Source organism: Actinia tenebrosa, unplaced genomic scaffold (genome assembly GCF_029948245.1).
Source record: "Actinia tenebrosa isolate PJP-AT-01 unplaced genomic scaffold, QUT_ActTen_1.0 PGA_scaffold10__47_contigs__length_13832649, whole genome shotgun sequence".
NCBI classification, from domain to species: domain Eukaryota; kingdom Metazoa; phylum Cnidaria; class Anthozoa; order Actiniaria; family Actiniidae; genus Actinia; species Actinia tenebrosa.
The window spans coordinates 7,619,062-7,640,805 of NW_028292570.1; the positions used below are offsets into that span (position 1 = coordinate 7,619,062).

Below are 21,744 nucleotides of genomic sequence, written 5' to 3' on the forward strand. Positions count from 1 at the left end.
TCCTGCCTTACAGCCTAAGCAGTGTGCTGATATTACAGTACCTTCTTTACTTGTAATAATCCAAACTGGAAGAGGAGGCTCATTCATGCGCTGTGAATGTCTCACCTTCCCGATCACCACAAACTTATCGCAGATGACTTGGCCTTGGACACTAGTGATAAAACCCGAAACCATTTGGTTGTAAGCTTCCATACTTTTGAAGGCTTTGAATTGCTCCTTTGTATAGAAGCTTGTATCCATTACCAGATAACAAAGGAGATCTGTGGCCTCTATCGGCGGTAGACATTCTGGATCTAAGTTGGCGCCGATTAGTGTAGCTGGATCGATCCTTACCACTGATATTTTCTTCAAATAACGAGATTTCACGTGATTTTCTAACTTCTTTGCGTAATCACTTACATTAGGAATATCGTGCTCTTTTGATAATGGTTCTGCGTGACTTTTATCTTCTGTATTTTCAATAAAATCACGCGACATTTATATTCTCCGCTTCAAAACACATGCATCTCTCTGTTATATGACATATGCTAATTAGCTCGTGCGACACCAACATGGCGGACGATAACATTTGATAGGTGTATGACGTCACATGAAAACCAAGAATAAACGTATCCTTTCTTGATTATTGACATATTGTGAGACACTTAATTTTCGCGTCATGTTATGGTCGCGACACGTAGTTTTCGCGTCACTCTAATTTCGTGATTTTTTTTTTAAATCGCGAATTAAGGTGTCGCGAAAATTTAATGAAATAAGGTAAATCTAGAATGATTGTTAATGAATTATAAGACTATATAGCAAGTAATTCATGCCAATTGTTGAAGTTTATATTTTTCATCTACAGAGATGTCCCAGTCTCTCCATATGCTATCGCTACTCAAACAGGGGAAATATCAAAATCTAAGAGACCAAAGTCTGCTGTTGCTCTGCATCAAAAAAGAAAAGATTTTGAATCAAGCAGAGCACTGGCATCACAGGGTAGAGTTCCCTTAATGGCATGGGATGAAGGAGAACTTGCCCCACGAACAACATCTAAGAAGCGACCAACTTCAGCATCAAGCATTAGATCAAGGTTTGTTCCTCAATATTGTCAAATTTTACTTGCCCATGTGTATGAAAAACACATTTTAAAATAAGTTTCTTTAGTGACCACGTGGGACTGCTACTGACCTAATATAAGCAATGTAAGTATGTTTTGTGTTCCCCCATGTTATGTGTTCCCCTCAACTCTGGGCACTAGTGCTGTGTTGCCCCCCCACCCCTCCCGTAATAGCAATTCAGTGTTATGTTTTCCCTTCCAAATGGACGACTAGGCAGACTCATGTTATGGAGTTCATTAAGCTTATAAAAATATGTGAAAATATGATAAGAGGAGAACATATTTTGAGTTCTGTCAGATATTAGTTTAGGACTCATCTGTAGACTTTGTGACGCAGATTATGTTTTACCAGCATTTAGCTTAGTAAATTTCTGGAGTGTGGTAGGTTACTTGCAGAAGCAAAAAACTGAGTGTAAGCAATATACAAAAGAAAATTTGTAAAAATATCTTGGTTAATTTTGGGGAGTTATATATAAGGCCATACAACACCCTGGTCCTTCAGGTGCTGTATATGACTTTGGCAAGCACTATGTTTGATTTGAACTCAGGGCCAAATTGTGCTTAAATGTAGTTGAATTCAAATTACTTATATAATTTGACAGGTCTCCAAAACTCACAGGAATTGAACCATTACTCCACCTAGCTCTTGATTCCCTAAACTTTAGTAAGAATGAAATACTAATTAATTAAGTAAATTCTGTGATGTACAGCTACATGTATTTCAAAAAATGTTAATTATTAAGGTTTTTTTGCCTTTTGCATTCCAAGCCCAATAGTGCACTATGGGGGATGTGAAGCAATCAGTGAAACAACTCAAAATATGACATTTTTCCTGTCTGCACATTTCTATTTTGGCATATTTTCTTCTGTGCTGTCGTCATTTACTGGGAAGAATATAAAATATTACACAATTTTCAATCTTGGTATATGCAAAATGCAACAAAACCTTCTCCAATCATTTTTGAAATAACTGTATGACATTCTTATTCATCTGTAGGTCCTCAGTTTTGTCTGGCACAGGTTCTGCTTATTCCAGGTCATCTTCAAAATCTCTTAACTCCAAAGGTATGGATTTACTTATTTACTGTATGTATGGTCAAGTCGCCTGGAGTTTTTTACTTAAGGGAATTGTCAAACCAGTAACACATATTAACTTATTTAGCAGTAGCAAGGCTTTATTAAACATTTGTAAGGCATTTTAGATTAGTTTTCGGCAATTATTACAAGGTACGACCCCGATCAAACAAAGATCCAGTTTGTCATGATCAACTCGTAAAATATTCGTAGCCAACTTTTAATCGGCTTCCAAAGTTACAAAAAAACTTCTACTCATCAACCAAATCACTTACAGTTCTACTTAACCAAAACACTTTTTAACTTACTTTGAAGCAACTAAAATAAATGACTACTGTACTTAAATATAAGCCGATCATCTCACTTTCAAGTAGGAAGTGCCTCAATTTTGAACAAGTACAGATTGTAAACACTCCTCGTTTAAAATAGGTAAAACATTTATTAACAAAAACCACAAAATCTTCTTATTTGTATTGAACTTATAGAAAAAACTCTGCTAAGAAAGGATCAGGTGTAGTTTGCAGCTCAAACATATTAAATGCACACTCGTAAATTAACTGATGTGAATATTCAGCGTTCATGAGATCCATGGATAAAGGTTGAAAAACTATTAAACATTGATAAAGATCAGGCCAGAAGATTAACAAAAGACAGAAAAGCCTTCAAAGGACTTCTTCTTAAGAACCTTAATCTAGAATAGAATAGAGTCCCCATTTCTCAGCTAATTGCTGTTAATAATAGAACAGAACTGATACTGATAAATAAGCTTACTGACCTTCTTTATTATTACTCAGACCATTGTGTCTATCATGTCTAGATTTCAGATGAAACCTTTCAGACACATAAAAAAGAGCTTGAATGGTCGAAAATCAAATATTTTTGGAAAGCCGTTCAGCTCTATTCACTAAAACCTCTGATAGATTTTCTGCAGCCATGAAAATTTCTTGCATCTATCCCATTATTGTTATAAAGACAACAGTTTTAGATCGCTCAGCTTGGTGACGCCAGTACAAAAACCATGCCTAAAAATTTCGGGTATCACTTAGCAGAAGTTCATGGTTTCCTCTTTCTTCAGAATATTCGGTTAATAAACAACACTTTTGCGCTCTTATATGGAGGACTTTTCTTTTAATTCTGTGATATGCCTCTCTAGACATCTCAAATAAAAAACAATGTGACGCGACAGTACAACGAGGTGTGACATGAACACTTGAATGACTGCCTTGACTACCAAAGTAGTTTTCTTATGAATATATGGAAATATATATATATATGGTATATTTAAATGGCTTGCATGAAATTTGTGCCTGACTTTATTCTGAGATATCCGGTCATAATAATTTGAGAAGAAGACTTGAGGTTAACTTAAACTAACAGTGATAATTCTTGGTTTTCACTTGACGTCATCTAAAAACTAAAATCTAAAGTATTCACCTCACAAAACTGTTCGTAAATTTCGAATATTTTGTTTATAGCATTATTAATAACAAAAATCTTACCAAAGTAATTTTGCATTATTGATGTTTGGTTTGGTTTTAGATTTATTGAGTCAAAATTTTTCAAAGCATTAGAAATAGGGAAATTTAATTGAAACATTACATTTTTAACCATTGTGCGAAAAACGCAGACTGCAGGCAGCAGACCAGGAAAAAAATATCAAAAATAATTGTAGAATATATACTCGAACAACCTATAAAAAGCTGTGAAACAAAAAATAAATACAGTAAAAGTACCAACAATAATGATGAAAACACTCACACGTTCCAAGTTTAGCTTTACATTTCATTCATCATTAATAAAATAAATTAGTATTATAATGGTAATTACATGTATTAAGAATCATTTACTTACATTAAATAGCAAGACAATCATGCCCAAAAGGGTTGTAATGAACTGGCTGTTGTCCATACAGCCAATGCTCACTGCTTGTATTTTACGCTTTCTGTTCAACATGTTAAGACCACACTTGTGCCGAGAAAACAGCAAAAATTAAAGGTTGTTTAGTCCTTGGGTTGTCCTTAAGGTGACCGCCTACTTTTGGAAATTGATTTTAGCTTTTCTTAAAACTTCGATTTTCCGAATTGAAATTTATTGCTGATTCCAAACCTGGAAAGAAAAATAGGGTGTCCCGAGCTCGTTTTCAAGATAATCAGCATTTAATGGAAGCCTACGCACAAGCTTTTGGAGTAAAAATTGCGCCACCTGAAGTGATTAGAAAAAAATTAAGATTAATAAGATAATAGTTATTTGCAGACTCTATGATTGCACGAATGAAGGCTAGTCAATCCTTCTACAATAATGCATGGTTATTCTCGACAAAAAGACAAAGAGATACATTGATTTGTCATATTTTGTAGTTTCGGTGCTCTTAAAAAAATCTCATAAAGTCGAACAAAAATCCCTACAAAAATCTATTTTTTCACGAGTTCCTGATTTAAACTTTTCCTAAAATGTTGATATAACCTAGATTTGTAGGAGTTTTTTCGAATGAGCTATCAAAAAATATAGAGTCCCGTGCAAAATTTGAGGGTTTTGCCCTGTTGAAGCTCAAAACGCGAATGGTTCTTCAATAAAATCTTGTAGATTTTTCAGCGGTTTTTGAGCGCAGCGCACATCGTGGGCTCAAATCGAACGTTCAAAAGTAGGCAGCCACCTTAAGAAGTCATGTAGCTCAGCAAAAATTTTCTTCTTATTAAGAAAACATTCTTTTAGTGACTGTATTTTCGATGTGTTTTATGCTTTAAAGATTGAAAAGGAAACCACTTTCCACGATCAATTGCCAAGAAGTCACATTCAAAAGATGCCGATTGCATTTTCCCCCACTGCTTTTCGCTGGTCCTTTTTAAGTCTTTTTTTACAACTTTTTATGGTAAAATCGTTCTTCAGAAATTTTTTTTTGAGCCGTGGCTCTTTTTTTCGCAAGGAGCGGCGAGCTCAACACTCAAATGGATTCCTTAATATAATTGGCTAGAAAATGACATGTCTAGAGCTCTTGTGATTGGTTCATATCAGATGATGTGCAAAATCGAGCAATGTACAATTTAGAGCTCAAAATCGTGCAATTTAGGATGTAATAAATAATGGTAATTGAACTGAGTGGAGTGCAATTTGGTCTGAAATCAAACGTGCGATTTGTAATTGCAGGTTTGATTTCAGACCAAAATTGCACGACACAAAGTTCAATTACCACTTTATTATATTCATTTTGAAATCTTTTTTGAAAAAGACGTTTTTTCCAGTTAAGCCGACATGACTTACAATCTACATGCAGTCAATTCAAACATGCTGTCAAGAGAACTTGTTTATACTGATGGAGCAATGATTCTCATCTTGAAAACCAACACTTTCAATCCAAAACTAAAATGAATTTATATAGGACCAAAAGGCATTACATGTATTAAGAATCATTTACTTACATTAAATAGCAAGACAATCCTTCCCAAAAGGGTTGTAATGAACTGGCTGTTGTCCATACAGCCAATGCTCACTGCTTGTATTTTACGATTTCTGTTCAACATGTTAAGACCACACTTGTGCCGAGAAAACAGCAAAAATTAAAGGTTGTTTAGTCCTTGGGTTGTCCTTAAGAAGTCACGTAGCTCAGCAAAAATCTTCTTCTTATTAAGAAAACCTTCTTTTAATGACTGTATTTTCGATGTGTTTTATGCTTTAAAGATTGAAAAGGAAACCACTTTACACAATCAATTGCCAAGAAGTCACATTCAAAAGATGCCGATTGCATTTTCCCCCACTACATTTCGCTGTAATATCTTCAAGTTGCTAAAGCAGTTACTTTACAAAGATGCTTTTGACAATTTTAAGTGCTCAGTTGGTCTTTTTAAGTTCTTTTTACTGCTTTTTAAATCTTTATTTACAACTTCTTATGGTAAAATCGTTCTTCAGAAAATGTTTTTGAGCCGTGGCTCTTTTTTTTTCGCAAGAAGCAGCGAGCTCAACACTCAAATGGATTCCTTAACGTAATTGGCTAGAAAATGACATGTCTCTCTTGTGATTGGTTCATATCAGTTGATGTGCAAAATCATGCAATTTAGAGCTCAAAATCGTGCAATTTAGGCTGAAATCACTGCTGCAGGGAACCAATCAGATTGCAGGATTTGCTTGTGATTTCAAAATGGATGTAATAAAGGTATTAATTGTATGAGGCTGAGTAAAATTAAGGATTAATTTCACGAGTGTTTTCAAAGTTTTGATATTGTCCGAGTCCCGTTTATCCTATATACATGTAGGGTAAAATTCAACGAAGAAAATCCATTGATCCTGAACTATCAAATGAAATGTAGTTATGGTTCAAACAAATTTTATTCAGAATTCAAACGTAAAAGATCGAGTCAAAAACCATAAAAACATGCATAAAACTAGATTCCTTACCTACGAAGTTCTTAATCTGAATTAGAATCCAAACGAAGAAGCGGATTAAAGTGATGTTTTAAGGTGGCTTCATATGGCTTTAGAGTAATAGAACTAGGAATTATTTTATAGCAAATACATACACTTGATATCTGATAGGCTAACCAAATTTCAGACTATGGGTTTAGGAATCATTTTTTGTGAAAAATGATCACGCGAATAGTTACCAAAGCAGCAACACATCAGCCACAAAACGGGCCCTTTTTGCCATTAAAAAATAAAAAATCTTGGGTTTGCCGTGGTCAATCTTTTTTAGATTGTGTAATATGAAAGTTGTTTTGTTACGTATTATATGACAGCATTATATTAAAATATCGTGACTACAGAAAGCAAGATATTAAAGAAATGTTAATTTTTCAAGATGAAAAGTTTTCTGTAGTCCAGATATTTTTAAATTGCATCAGTTGCCTTATCATTCTACTATATTTGACCATGTCGTTTTTGAGTTTTTATTATTTTAAAAATAATATATGCCATCAACTTTACGTGACATCAACAAAATAGAAATTCTGGTGCTGCACCTGCTCGTGCTCAACCTGGTGTGCGCGCGTACAAAAACTATATGGAGGCACCTCCAGACCAAGATGATTGAACTGAATTATTTAATTCCAGGATGCCGTTCAAAAGCACAGTGAACTTGTACACATTTCGGATTACTTGAGTGGTCTTTAATTTTCGGGCCCCATTTACGGAAAACATTAATCCAGACACTCGTACACTTTCTAGTGTTCTCATTTTGACTTGAACTTTTTATTTTCATGGTTTGCAAGCATTGCTAGGTAACTAAACTCCCAATCATACTCTAGTAATTCGGCCCTGCAAATTACAGAGAAAAGCCCTCCTTCAATAGCCAATCAGCATCGAGTAATTTTGCCCTGTATGTGACAAAGCTTTTAATCTATAGAAATATTAAGAGTTTTGAGAGAAAGTCTTTGATTTGTTGATTCATTGACATTTATGCTGACTGAAGTGACGTCAGCCAAGCCATGTCAAGAATCAACTTGATGGGTTACCAATTTTTCTTAAGGCTTTGGCCCGCAGGGGAGTTCCCCTAATAATTGTGTAAATATATATTTCAAAGTGTTTTGTAATTGAAGATGCAACACTGTACATCTATCTAAAAAAAATTTTTAATTGGAAACAGAATCATAACTACTTTGTTTTTCTTTTGCTAAACCCAAAGATATACATTAGGCTATATATAGGTTATTTACTGTCCAGGAGGTCCAGATAGGGAAAAACTGTGCCTAAGAAATTATCAAATAATTATGCTGACCGAGGCTGTTAGGCCAAGGTCTATTTTCAAAACTAAGGGCACAGTTTCTCATTATTAAATGAGTTGTTAATAATAACTTTCCCATTTACTGTTCCTCTTGTTTTGCAATTTATTTTCTTAATTAACAAAAATGTTGTTCCATGCATGTGTGTGAATTATGTAAGCCTAATGTCAAGACACTGGATCCATGCAGAAATGAAGAAATAAAAAATGTGTGTGCGTTCTGTGTGCAGTTATAAGGCACACAGGGATAGTTTAGAACATGAGAGAAGTGTTAGGGGAAGCATGAGGTGTAGCAGAGCACAGCACAGCTAGCAAGTTTTTTATTTCTTTTATAAAGTGAAAAGGGCGAGTGCATGCTGTGTGCTCTCATAAAGCACGAGCTCCCAACCAATTAGAATGCAAGATTTATACTGTTATATTATAATAGAAAATGCTGCCTGCTGCCAAAGTCAATCAGACTTGGAAAAAAATTGGAATGCATAACTAAAAGCATGTGTACAATTTATTTAATTTGTAGCAAGCTCTACCGCAGGGTCAAGTAGTATAAAAAGAAACAAGCCTTTATACAAGAAGAAGCCTAAAGTAATATGTATCAGAGCTTTTCAAAATGGCAATAGAGAAAATTTTGCAAGAGTGACTGCACCAGATTTGTTACAGGTAATATTTTAATGTAGACAATATTGCTCTTTATAGCTTTTGCTTGCATTAATTTGCAAGATAAGGCTAACTCTACTATTAAATTGTAGGGGCTTTGGGGAGAGGGAGTTGGCCTTTGTATTCGAAATGTACAGTGCAGTAAATTATAAACAGCTGGCATGGAATGACTGCCCTTAAAAAGTCATCTTAAGGTTGTCTAACCCCTTTCAAATATAGATTTCAAGTTCCAATAAAGAAAAAAAAAAAAGAATTTACCATGTTTATTTTGATAGCTGTTGGATAACTGCACCTTGAAACTTGGCCTTGTATCAGCAGCACGTAAGCTGTTCTTTAGTGATGGAACTTTGATTACTGACAGTAGACTGATTGAGAAAGACGATGATGTTTATGTTTCATGTGGGGAGGCATTCAAGGACCCTTACTCTACTTTAAAAGGTAAATAATTGACAGTATAATGTTCCTTCTGATTGGCAATTAGCCTGCCTAGCAGCGTTTTGGAGAAAAGGGAGCTCCCCACCCTTTCCTTGCCCCCTCCCCCAATATGCTGCAATACCAGAATACCATAATTTTTAATATAAGTATTCTACTGGTTGCATTTTTATGCAAGTATGTGTGGAAAGATTTCTATAGGTAGCTCTGCTTTTGTGGGGTTTTTACTAAGAGTTTAAATCGAAATAAATGCTACTAACTTTTCATGCTATCAATTTTGAGCTCTTAATCACTTGGTAAGAGAGATCTCTCAGCAAAGGATCAATGATACAATGTAAATCATTTTCTGCAATAATTAATTAAGGTTGGGCTGGAGCTTAATGTGATCCCCTAGTTTCTAATAGGGCCAACTGAAGTAATGTAAACTTCAGAGGCCCTATTAGAGACCAGTGTCACCTGTTTTGGATCTCACAACCAAAAGCCTGGTGATAGAAGTATGCAAATTGTAATATTAATTAATTAATTAATTTAAAGGCTATTGATATCTTTTAGGGTTTTTTTAAAAAAAATACTTGGATACTTTTACCTAAGATCCCCCCCTCCCCCCCAAATCCTTCCCCCACTGAGCATTTAAAAAATATATACTTTTTCTGTATGAAATTACTTGAGTGTTGGAAAAGTTTTGGTACACTGTCGAATGATTTATAATTATATTTTCAATAGTTAGAAATTCTCCTCCATATTAGACATTGTAATTCGGTCTACCCTGTACTTGGTACTTGGTACCCTCAACGTAAAACTGGACCCTTGACTTGGTACCCTCAACCCTCGACGAAAAGACAGACTCCCTTCATTTTATTGCCTTAATTTTCCAGAGAAAGAAGAACTTCGAAGATCAGCATGTTGGACACTCACTGGGATTGTTTTACCAGAGAACAAAAGTCGTGGTAAGACAAAGACAACCCTAAGCAAGAGGATGCAAACACTTGTAGAAAGCCAAAAAAGAAGAATCCTTGTGTTTAGAAATGGAGAAAGTGCTGAAGGAGTTGAAATTGTTGCTGCAAGATTTAATGAGGTGGAGTATTATTTCTGAATAAACCCATGGCCAGTAAAATTGGGAACTATTGGGAAAATTGCTCAATACTCTGGTTTTGTTGTCCAGCTTGTCTTTCCACAGTTTGGCATCTTGGTTTAAGCCTCATTGCTTTTTTGAATTCATAGTTTGTTTAAAATATTAGCAATGTTTAACAATATATGGGGCTGCCATATATGAGGATTCAGTTCTTCCCTAGTCTCCCTCGCATCCGTTTTTAGTGTCGGATGCGAGGGAGACTAGTTCTTCCCTGGCAGCACCCTTTTTGCAACTTTTTTTATATCATTATTTGTTTGCAAATAAAGTTATTATATAAATATAAATAATATAAGATCAGTCCACAACCAAAGTCGATTTTGATATAATGGAACCTTCTTTTTTCAAGTTTATTATGATTATTTGGATTACCTATTTTGGTGGTAAATTATAGTGAACTAAATTGATCTTCGAGTTTAGTTGTGAAAGCAGTTTTATGTTCACTCCTCCATATTAGCACTTTTAGTTATATAAAGACTTGCATGGGATTTCTGTTTTTGGAGTGTTCCTTGTCAATTCGTGCTGCCATTGCTATGTTGTGAACAAGGATTTTTTAATATGTACTAGCTTAATTGAAATTTTGAACTGGAATTCTATTTTATCATGTTTTTTTACTATAAGAATTAATTTGTCAGTTCACTTATTGATATCATTATAATCTTGTTTCTAGTTCCTTGATGATTGTACTGCCAAACTAAAGCTAGAATCTGGTGCAAGATGTCTTTTTGACTGGGAAGGACATGAAATCAAGAGCTTTAGAGATGGTGCGTATCATAACCATTAAAGACTTATGAATAATATAATTTGTATGAATTAAAAATAATAAATGATTAGGAATATTCTAAATATCCAAACTTAGACATTTTAATGGCTCATTGTTAAATTGGGATTAAACTAGGAAAAGGATGTAATCTTGCAAATCAAGGTTTAATGCCAATTGCCCAGGCAGAGTCAATAACTAATTGAGAGCAAAATAGAAGATATACATGTACTGACATGCCGTCGCTATTGCAACACGGCCAAAACAATGTCAAAACAATTATTTTCTATCATTTTGTACTTAAAAAACATATGAATAAAATTTTAAAGCCGTAAGAACTAATCTTTTTTATGCATTTCAGTTGCGCGATGGACTGAAAATCGGCCGCCAAATTGACAAAGATGAACGGCGTCGCTCCGCATTTTTTACACTGAAATTTTGTTGAGTGAACTATAAACCAAAAATCACACGATCTTCTCGTACAATTTGGAATTAATAGACACTCGTAATGTTTTGAAAGTTCTTTAATTGCACTCGCCTAAAGGCTCGTGCAATTACAAGAACTTTCAAAACATTACTCGTGTCTTTCAATTTCCAAATTGTACTCGAGATCGTGCGATTTCCTATACTAATTATCCATAAAACTACCTATATTTCTCCTTTTCGGTTTTGTTGCCACCCAAACTCATCGACCAGCCAGAAGAATACAAAATAGCCTTATTTCTCTACTCGATTGGAGATGAAGCAATGAAGACATATAATAGCTTTGGGGCTGAAACCAAAGGTGGCCTCAATTCAATAATGCTAGTGTTCGAGAAATACGCAATCGGAGAAACGAATGAAACTTATGAACGCTTTCTGTTTAATAGTCGAGATCAGAAAGACGGTGAGTCTATCGACACATATGCTGCTGAACTCAGGATAGTGGCTCAATCGTGCAATTTTTGTACCTGGCTACATGACAGCCTTATACGTGACCGAATCGTGTTAGGCATTTTCAACAACAATACGAGGAAACGTCTCTTACAACAGTCAAAACTAAACCTTTAGAAGGCCATAGAGATCGGTCGCAGTGATAAGGCATCGGAATTACAGATGAAGACATGGGAATACAGGAATCGTAAAACGGCTGAAGACGTCCATAAGGTTCATGAGAAGAAGGGATCTGGCAAATATTAACGACAAGCTTGGAAGCGTGAAAATAACCCTGGAACCCAAAGTAAACCGACAAATAAGTGTTTTTATTGTGGAGGAAAACACAAGCAAGGCCGGCATAATTGTCCTGCATGGAGGAAAACGTATCAGTTGTGTGGAAAGAGGAACCATTTTGCCCTGCAACATCAGGCAAACAAAGCAAGCGCAACGCATGCTGTCTCGGAAGTATACTCAAGTGACTCCGACATATAGACTATGTGGAACTAAAACCGGAAACGATTAGCACCGTAGATCAAAAGCAATCAAACCAAATATACGCAGAGATGCTTATCTAAAAGAAGGCAATAAGATTCCTTGTGGACTGTGGAGCGTCTGTCAACGTACTCCCAGCGCGATACCTCGAGAACGACACCCTGAACCCAACCACACGAGTTTTACAAATGTGGAACAAGTCAGAAGTCAAACCAAGACGGTATTTGTCGCGTTAAAGTCAATAACCCAAAGAAGAGCAAGAAATACCTGGAATTCCTGATCGTGAAGGAAAATTTGACCCCGTTACTAGGAGCAGAGGCGTGCGAGCACATGGGACTAATCAAAATCCAGCGTAACAACTTCAAGTTTATAAACGGTGTAGACGCCACAGGAAGCCCAGCAGAGCCAATGACGGCGGAGACGATAACATACAAATACAAGTACGTTTTCGAAGGAGAATTGGGGTACTTTACCAGGAGAACAAAATCTGGAGGTAGATCCAAGCATCCCTCCTCAAGTCTCACCATCACGGAGAGTACCATTCGCCCTGAAACCCCAATTAGAACAGGAACTTGAGCGACTTACAGAATTAGGAGTCATAGCACCCATATACGAGCCGCAGTGTTCTTACCAGGAATTTCTTTCAGGGGGTCAAAGGGCCCATCAATCTGAAATTTAGGGGCCATTTAGAAAACTGGATGGACCATTTCCAAAATCTTAAAACAACGAATAATAATGTTTTTAGCCATTAACTCTGTTGCAAATCTACAACAATGTAAGACAGTTTTATTAGTAATGACAACACAATAAGATTTCGCTGGGCAGCCATACTTATTTATTTTATTTAATTAATTAATTATTATTTATTTATTTATTTATTTATTTATTTATTTATTATTTAGCTTCGCCATTCAAACACTCACACATGAACCCACTCACACATAAACACACACACACACACACACACACACACACACACACACACACACACACACACACACACACACACACACACACACACACGAGAATAATTACATACATACATACATACATAATGGCTGGGAAACCACTACAGCGTGTGCCAATTACAGTGGTCCCTCACATGTTATTATTAATTTTTAAAAATGTTCGTTTGAAACAAAGGTATTTTGTCCTTTTTTGAGCCTTCATTAAACAAGGTCAGGCGATGGCGGCTATGTTCGATTCGTGGCGTTTCATGTGGACTTTCACCTCGTTTATCGACAATATAATGCTACTTTTATTATTTCAAAAGTACTATAAATCTTTCAAAACTATCAGGAAGTATTCTTTGGATAATTCATGCGACCCTGGGGGCGCATAGAGGTGACATTTGTGCGCCATTTCTGATTTTTGTGCTCGAATCCCGCAATGGCGCGGCCTGGTAAGAACACTGCGAGCCCACAAACTGGGTCAGCAACATCGTCGTAGCTACAAAACCCTCCGGTGATCTACGCATCTGTATCGATCCCCTACACCTCAACAAGGCACTGCGAAGGGAGCGGTACCCCATACCTGTAATAGAGGATATTCTTCCCAGTCTTGTGAAAGCATGAATTTTCACAAAGGTTGATGCTTGCAACGCTTATTGGCATGTGACTCTGGATGACGATTCCAGCAAGTTAACAACATTCGACACACTATTTGGTAGATACAAATGGAAACGCCTACCGTTTGGTTTCAGTGTTTCTTCTGAAATCTTCCAAAAAAGGCTCTCGATCGACTGGATGGTGTGATAACAGTCCACGATGATATGGTGATATGCGGAGCAGGAGACACTGATGAGGAAGTCATTAAAGATCACGACACCAAACTAGAGGCTTTCCTTCAACGCTGCAAAGAACGAGGAATCAAGTTGAACTGCAAGCAGCTAATGCTGCACTGCAAGGAGATAACATATCTCGGGCATGTGATCTCAAGCAACTGCCTCAAGCCCGACCCTGATAAAGTCAAGGCCATAACAGAGATGCCCAGACCAGAGGATGTCACCGCAGTTAATTACCTGGCAAAGTTTCTTCCAGGACTAAGCGACCTTACGGAGCCGTTGAGGAAGCTGACATGCAAAGAAGTTGAATGGCAGTGGACAGATGAGCAGAAGTTTGAGCAGTACGCCTACGTCCGCCCAGTGACAATAGACACAGACCACAAACCTCTCGAGGCCATTGCTCAGAAACCACTCAAAAACGCACCCAAAAGACTCCAAGGGATGCTGCTTAAGGTCCAGAAATTCGATGCCAAAATTGTTTACAAGCCTGGCCCTCGAATGTACCTTGAATGCACTCTTAGTAGAGCGTACATTCCGGACAGCAGCAACAGTCAAAGGAGAATTTGAAACTCTCAACGCTGTGAAATTCCTGTCAATATCTGAACAGAAACAGGAAAGAATATCATGGGCAACAGATGAGGATGACGTGCTACAAACGCTTAAACAGACCATCCTCAATGAATGGCCAGAGGAAAAGAGTAACCTACCATCAATCCTCGCACCTTATTTTTGCTTCCGAGACGAGCTAACAGCCCAAGATGGTCTGATATTTAAAGGCGAGCAACTCATAATTCCAAAGAGTTTGTGCTCTGAGATGAAACATGAGCTGCACGGTTTCCATGGAGGCATCAATGGGTGCCTAAGGAGAGCCAAATAGTGCATGTTTGGCCAGGGATGAATGGTGACATCCGCAACTTCATTTTGCAATGTGAAGTATGCTGTCAGTTCACAGAAAGACAAAGAAGAGAAACACTTATGTCGCGTGAGGTTCCCGAAAGACCATGGGAAATAGTTGGCACTGATATATACACGATAAAGGGCAAAGACTACCTCATCCTCTTAGACTATTTCTCAAATTTCTGGGAGATAAATCGTTTGAGGGACACCAAGGCAAGCACCTGCATATGCAAGCTCAAGTGCCATTTTGCAAGAAATGGGATACCGGATTTAGTGGTCAGTGACGATGGCCCACAATTCACATCAGACAAGTTTGCTGAATTTTGCTGGAGCTTGGGGATTTGAGCATCGAACAAGCAGTCCAGGCCACCAACAAGCCAACGGCAAAGCGGAGGCGGCAGTGAAAGCAGCAAAGAACATGTTGCATAAAACAGAGCAAAGCAGCAGTGACCCATATCTGGCTATCTTAGCAATACGAAACACGCCTACTGAAGGGATGGAAACAAGTCCGGCACAGCGGCTCTTTGGGAGACGCACCAAAACACTACCGACGACAGCAGAACTGCTAAAACCAAGCACTACTGACTGAAACACAGTCACCAAACAACTCAAGCAGGGCCAGAATCAACAAACACACTACTACAACAAAGGTGCTAGAGACCTACAACCACTGGAAGAAGGGGACAAAGTCAGAATGAGGGCTATGACATTAGGCAAGACGTCCTGGGAAAAAGCTGTTGTAACCAGATGACTAGACGAAAGATCGTATGAAGTAGAGACAGATGAGGCCACCTACTGAAGGAATAGAGTAGACCTGAAAACAACAGAAGACGAAGTACAAGAAGAAACTGCAATGTCGGCTCCAGAAGCTGATAACAACGAGGAGAAACATTCCCAATCGGCAAAGAACATCCAGGAGGAAGCAGTTAATGCTCCACCTTGGCCTGTCAGGGCCCGAAGGGAGCCAGCCTACCTAAAAGACCATGTCACATTCAAGTCATAATTACTAAGACCTTATTGACATTATTATTATTATTCCTTTATTTACGTGGTTCCTGTTACGCTATTCTACATAGTATTGTTTACATGTATATGTGATTGCATGATTCTCATAAGAAGGGAGATGTTACGTAATGTAATATGATAATCTACATCAGCACCATTTTGTGCGGGTCTTATTTTAGAATAAAGCTTGGAATACTTAACAGTCAATTTATTGTAAAAATCTAAATATTCATTTTTTTCATGTAAAGTTCCTGTTTTGGAGCGCATACTGCAGCCAAGTACCACAACAGTTCTTGGTCCTTTATGGGTGACTAGAGGTGGAGAAAGTTTCAGCCCCAAAGGAGCCTACAACTTTTTGTTAACAGTTTTGAGCAACACCAAAGAAAGGATTAGGTACAGCAAGCTTTTCAATGACCAGGTATTCTTCATTGTTCAGTAACACTTGACTATATGCCTATTTTCAAAAAAGGTTGTCATCGCCAAAGTTGATATGCAATAGCTGAAAAGCGATAGGAGATTCCAAGATAGGTCATTCCAAGATTCAAGAATAGCTGTCAGTAATAACTTGTGTTTTTGGCATGCTTCTTAGTTTCATCAAGAACGTGGACCTTAGTTTTGGGACTAATCCAACCATTCTGAATTAATGTTCTTTTTAGTCAACAAAACCGCAACAATTAGCTGGCTCGAAAACGTAACTTCCCCAAGCTCACCGGCACTATATATGTAATAATTACTTATTTCTTATTTCTTTCTTTCTTTCTTTCTTTCTTTCTTTCTTTCTTTCTTTCTTTCTTTCTTTCTTTCTTTCTTTCTTTCTTTCTTTCTTTCTTTCTTTCTTTCTTTCTTTCTTTCTTTCTTTCTTTCTTTCTTTCTTTCTTTCTTTCTTTCTCTAAATTAACGTTAATAGAATACTTAAATGTTATTTCCAATGCATACACAATTTTACTTAAACTACTTAGCATGTAGACAATAATGTATTTATAAGTGCAAATAAAGATTTACCTTACCTTACCTTACCTTACCTTACCTTTACCTTTACCTTTACCTTTACCTTTACCTTTACCTTTACCTTTACCTTTACCTTTACCTTTACCTTTACCTTTACCTTTACCTTTACCTTTACCTTTACCTTTACCTTTACCTTTACCTTTACCTTTACCTTTACCTTTACCTTTAACTTTACCTTTACCTTTACCTTTACCTTTACCTTTACCTTTACCTTTACCTTTACCTTTACCTTTACCTTTACCTTAGAAAACTCATTAATAATTCATGAAGAAAACACAATAGAAATCATGACCATGAAGGTGATTTTATATCTGATAAAGATTCGTCTTCATTTGCATAAACTTTAACTTGGATTTTCTCTATCAAACTTGGTTCATTTCGTAAAAAAATCGGTACACAATGAGAACAAACATCATAAGTTTTCTAAGCCGTTCAATAATCTCGCAGATCATGGTTTATCGGGTCTAAAACCACTCGGCTGCACCTCGTGTCTTATACCCGATAAAACACTCCTGCTCGTTTATTAAACATTACTTAAATCATTTCCATGTCGGAATAACCTATTGTCTATTCCCTTTGGTGATGACAACGTTTTTACGTGTAGGTGTATGGAGGTTTGAGTCAATAAGCCTTTCCATAGTTTAAGAATCGATTGCACTGCGCATGGGATTTTATCCCGAATTTCTCACCTTCTTTTGTTTAATTAAGAACAAGCGAAGGTTTAGACAAAAGAAGGTGAGAAATTCGGGATAAAATCGCATGCGCAGTGGAATCGATTCCTTAACTATGAAAAGGCTTATTATTGACCTTTATCATGCTATCATTGCTGTGGCATTTGCTTCAGCATTGCTTTATCATTGATTTATCGGGAAACATGAGTTTACTATCAAATTTGTCATACTGACATTTTTAGTGAAACTGCAGAACGTTTTGTAGAGATTGCCATTAAATATGTTATTTTTTTTAACTATATACGTGTAGCAATTTTTTGCAAAGAAATTATTGTATTCCAGTAATAATACATCCAGGTGAGTAATAATACATTGCATGTGTTTAATAACAGCCATATTATCAGGCTAGCTAGGCACATGTTATATAGTGCTTTCCACAAATTTCACAAATTTAAGATTCTTGGTCTCAAAAATTCATATCTTTGTCATTTTAAGGGCAATCTTTATGGAAAAACATTAATCATAAAACATAAAACATTAATGGTGTGATAGGGTTAACTTACATACCACTGATGATCATGAGGGTGGATGGAAATCCTAATAACAATAGACCTTTATAGGTTGGTTAAATTTTCCCCATTAACCAATAATCATGGTGGAGTTGTTTACCAATAATAACTGAGAAGAAACGTTAATACAATGTATATAGATTAGTGAGCCTAATTATATAAATTTGGTTAGGCAAGGGTGGCATATGAGCAGTATTATAAATAACGATTTTCTTTCATCACTGTAATTCCCATGGATTGAGTTGCTAAATGAGTCTATACCACTGGGGTTTGTTTGATGTGTGCTTTTCTTCCTTGCCACCTTGGCAAGCATGAACACTTTGATGTAAAACAAATTAAAGCAAAATAATGTTAAATGGAAAATTTGTGTCTAAGGATTGGAGTTGAAGGGTGGGTGCAGAATTTTTAATATTTATAACTTACAATACATATTATTAAATTTAAGCTAAATATGCAGTCGAACTGTAGCCCAGATCTCCAGTCAAAAGAAGTGATGTCAATGACTGACGAGGAAATACAGAAAGAAATTCAGCAGGTCAGCAGTCTGGGTTTAATCGAAATATTGATGTTAGGGCGTCATCAGTGACAACATGATAGATGAAATGTTAGCTTGCAATTGATTGTCTAAAACCAAAGCCAGCACCCTTTTCGATCCAATTAATAAGTAAAAGAAACAATGATTATACACACAGTCAAACCATCGGTGGGATGGGAGTTATCATTTTTTTAAATCTAACACTTTTGGCTGTGATCACTGAGTGGGACAATCACGAATGGAACCCTCAGATCCATGCTAGATCGAATAGGAATTTAGAAGTTGATTTTTGCGGAGGGAGGAAAACCGGAGAACCTGGAGAAAAATCCTTGAAGCACTGGAGAGAACCAACAAACAACTCTACTCACATACGAAACCAAGAACGGCGAGGCTCAAACTCGGGTCGCATTGGTGAGAGATAACACATAAGAAGCTAGTGCACGCCACCCGCCACCCGCAACCTGAACAATGACCTCAGTCTGTGATCAATTCAAATGGCTTGAGAGCATATTACATGATGTAATCATGGACATGTCATGACAGCAAAATATTAAAATATGCATATCAATCGTACTATCATGTTACTTACTGTACACCAAATGTAAGTTTTCTGAAACGTTATTTTAATGAAATGAATTACAGCTATGACCAATATTTTTTAGGTTGAGGAACACATAACAGAGTTATTGAGTGTAGTGCCAACACTAAAGAAACAATTAAAACGCCTGCAAGAAGGTGTTGACATTGAAGGAGGAATGGAAACGCACAAGTACCAGCACATTTCAGAAATTAGCCCTGACAGTAGGCTACTAGGCAAGCAAGGGCTGAGATTCAAGGTAATATATTAATATATTTGTATATGGCAGCAGTTCTAAAACTTTTCTTTGTGACATTGTGTGGATTGTTGTGGCAAGGTTTAACACTGCAAGGGCTTTCAAGCACCCTACCTTCCTGGGAATACCTCAAGAATGCATATCTTTGAGGAAATAAAACGTGACACTAGTAATTAGGTTATAGTGCATTCCCTCCCCACAATATCCTGAATCCAGCATGGAGTGTCACTTTTAATTTGTTGACAGAAGATGAGTGGCAGGTGGCAGTCCAGGTATTGGGGGGGGGGGGGGGGGGGGGCAGAGCTATTCTAAAACACCTATGATCTATGATTTCTAGTGTTCAAAGTACAGGTACGAAAAAATATAGGCCTATCCCCAGGCCCCTTCACATGCTATGAGTCTGCATTCATAGGGTTTTTTTATTGGAGTTTTATCTTTCTCGCCAGGTGTTTGAAAATGGTCGAAATGATGGCGAAGTCATAGTTTACTTTAACCTTGCTGAAGCAGAAAAAGGTATCCAAGGAGACAAGTCACAATTAATGCATCGCTTCCTGGATACTTGTACTACTTCTCGGAGAGTAGGCGATGGTACAGGTGGCCCTGCAGGCAGGCAAATTGCACGAAGAGTGTTTATTAAGGATGGCAAAGAAGTGACCAACGTTCATGACCTTGAGTATGATCAAGAAATCTGGCTGTCCTATGGCGAGGATTTCAAGCCACTCAATGGTTAGTAAATATATGGGGGTATTGACTGGGTAAGTACTTCATGTATGCCTGGTTATTATGTCCTGACGGTATGCTTTGTCTTGTTGTTCGTTATTAATATATTACCTATTAGCATATACAAACTTGTGTGCTTCCTAAGAACGCGCGCGCTCATTGGTTAATTGAAGGAGAATATTGTACGATATTCACCTCTGAATCTCGGAATATTGAGTCGTCAACAAAATGGCATCTGCCGGCAATCGTTTTAAGATGAAAGTAAATGCCAACGAAGTATGGCCTAAAAGTTTTGCTATACGTTTTGCGTGAATTTGTCACGCAAACTAAATGTTTCTGTTTGTTTTCATTGAACTATTGTATTTAACAAATACGGCGAGGGATTTCTATAACTTTTTGAGTGTTCTACAGCTTCAGGAGTGTTTTATCAGAGAACAGAACATAGCTAAGCCTGATCCATTCGCTTTATATAATAGATTTTTAAGAAAAAAATTGCGTAAAATTTCAAAAAAAAGATTTGTTTACAAAAAGAGCGCGCGTCTGTCGTCAAACTCACGCAAACAAATTTGGTCTATGCGATGATTGGCTTAAAACGCGACCTATGGCTATCTGATTGGTCCAGTTTTGACAGGTAATGACAGCTCTGTACAGCTTGGCATACAACTGGTTTATCGCATTTGTTCAACAAGAAAGGAGAATTGCTTGTAAATTTTAGCAAAAAAGCCAAAGCAAACAAGCATTTAACTGCTAGAAGAAATGAAAATTCAAATACTGAAGAGTTTGAAAAACGTTTTCAAAGTTCAGATCGTTAAATGGACATGAACATGTACAAACACTCAAGAAAACCAGCTTATGAACACTTTGAATGCCAAGTAGCCGAGAGACTGAAAAATATCTTGATCTTCAAAATTGGAAGAAAGCTAGCAGTGCAGTACTTGGAAAAGTTGTGTCTTAGTTGACCCTGAACTATAGTAGTGTAGGTAGCATTTTGTAATCGTAGTCTCGGGCTATTGGAAAACAAATTACGGTAAAAAAATACCGTAAATTAGCGTAAAATTGATGATGCTCGTTTGTAAAATAAGCTTAGTTTCTTACCATAGATTTGTTCATTCTTGTTGTTAGACTATGAAAATTTTTTAAAATTAAATTTTGACTTCTCTAACACCATCACGGTCAAGCAAAAAGCTTCTAGTTTATCGAAATAAGATAATTGTAATAGTCGCAGCACAAACGAAAGAAAGCTTTACTCGTCGAAATGTAGTACAATCAAATGTGCTTCAAGACGACATATTTTCCTTTTTTAGAGGAAAGACATAACTCTTGATAAAAATAAATGAATATTTTAAATTTGAAATGTGAAATTGCTTTAAATTGAAAAGCCGAATCCCTGTGACGTAATTTCTATGTTTCATTTTGTATAGAAAACATGGTTTTGACGTCATATCTATGTTTCTATACTCT

The 21,744-nt window shown here is 36.8% G+C and overlaps 1 protein-coding gene across 5 annotated transcripts in view; it reads left to right on the forward strand.

Annotated features, from left to right (window-relative positions):
- The window catches only part of LOC116300746 (doublecortin domain-containing protein 1), a 71,622-nt gene that overhangs the window by 6,122 nt on the left and 43,756 nt on the right, over positions 1–21,744 (forward strand). For all 5 annotated transcript variants that reach the window (XR_016119172.1, XR_016119173.1, XR_016119174.1 and 2 more), the window contains exons 2-11: positions 845–1,072; positions 2,097–2,164; positions 8,398–8,537; positions 8,810–8,972; positions 9,842–10,041; positions 10,766–10,859; positions 16,196–16,365; positions 18,641–18,730; positions 19,393–19,566; positions 20,010–20,289. Coding sequence is in view for 2 of the 5 variants with exons in the window: in XM_089026706.1 (XP_088882832.1) it covers positions 845–1,072; positions 2,097–2,164; positions 8,398–8,537; positions 8,810–8,972; positions 9,842–10,041; positions 10,766–10,859; positions 16,196–16,365; positions 18,641–18,730; positions 19,393–19,566; positions 20,010–20,289 (1,607 nt within the window). In the remaining 3 variants the exon portion in view is untranslated. The remainder of the gene's footprint in view (positions 1–844; positions 1,073–2,096; positions 2,165–8,397; positions 8,538–8,809; positions 8,973–9,841; positions 10,042–10,765; positions 10,860–16,195; positions 16,366–18,640; positions 18,731–19,392; positions 19,567–20,009; positions 20,290–21,744) is intronic.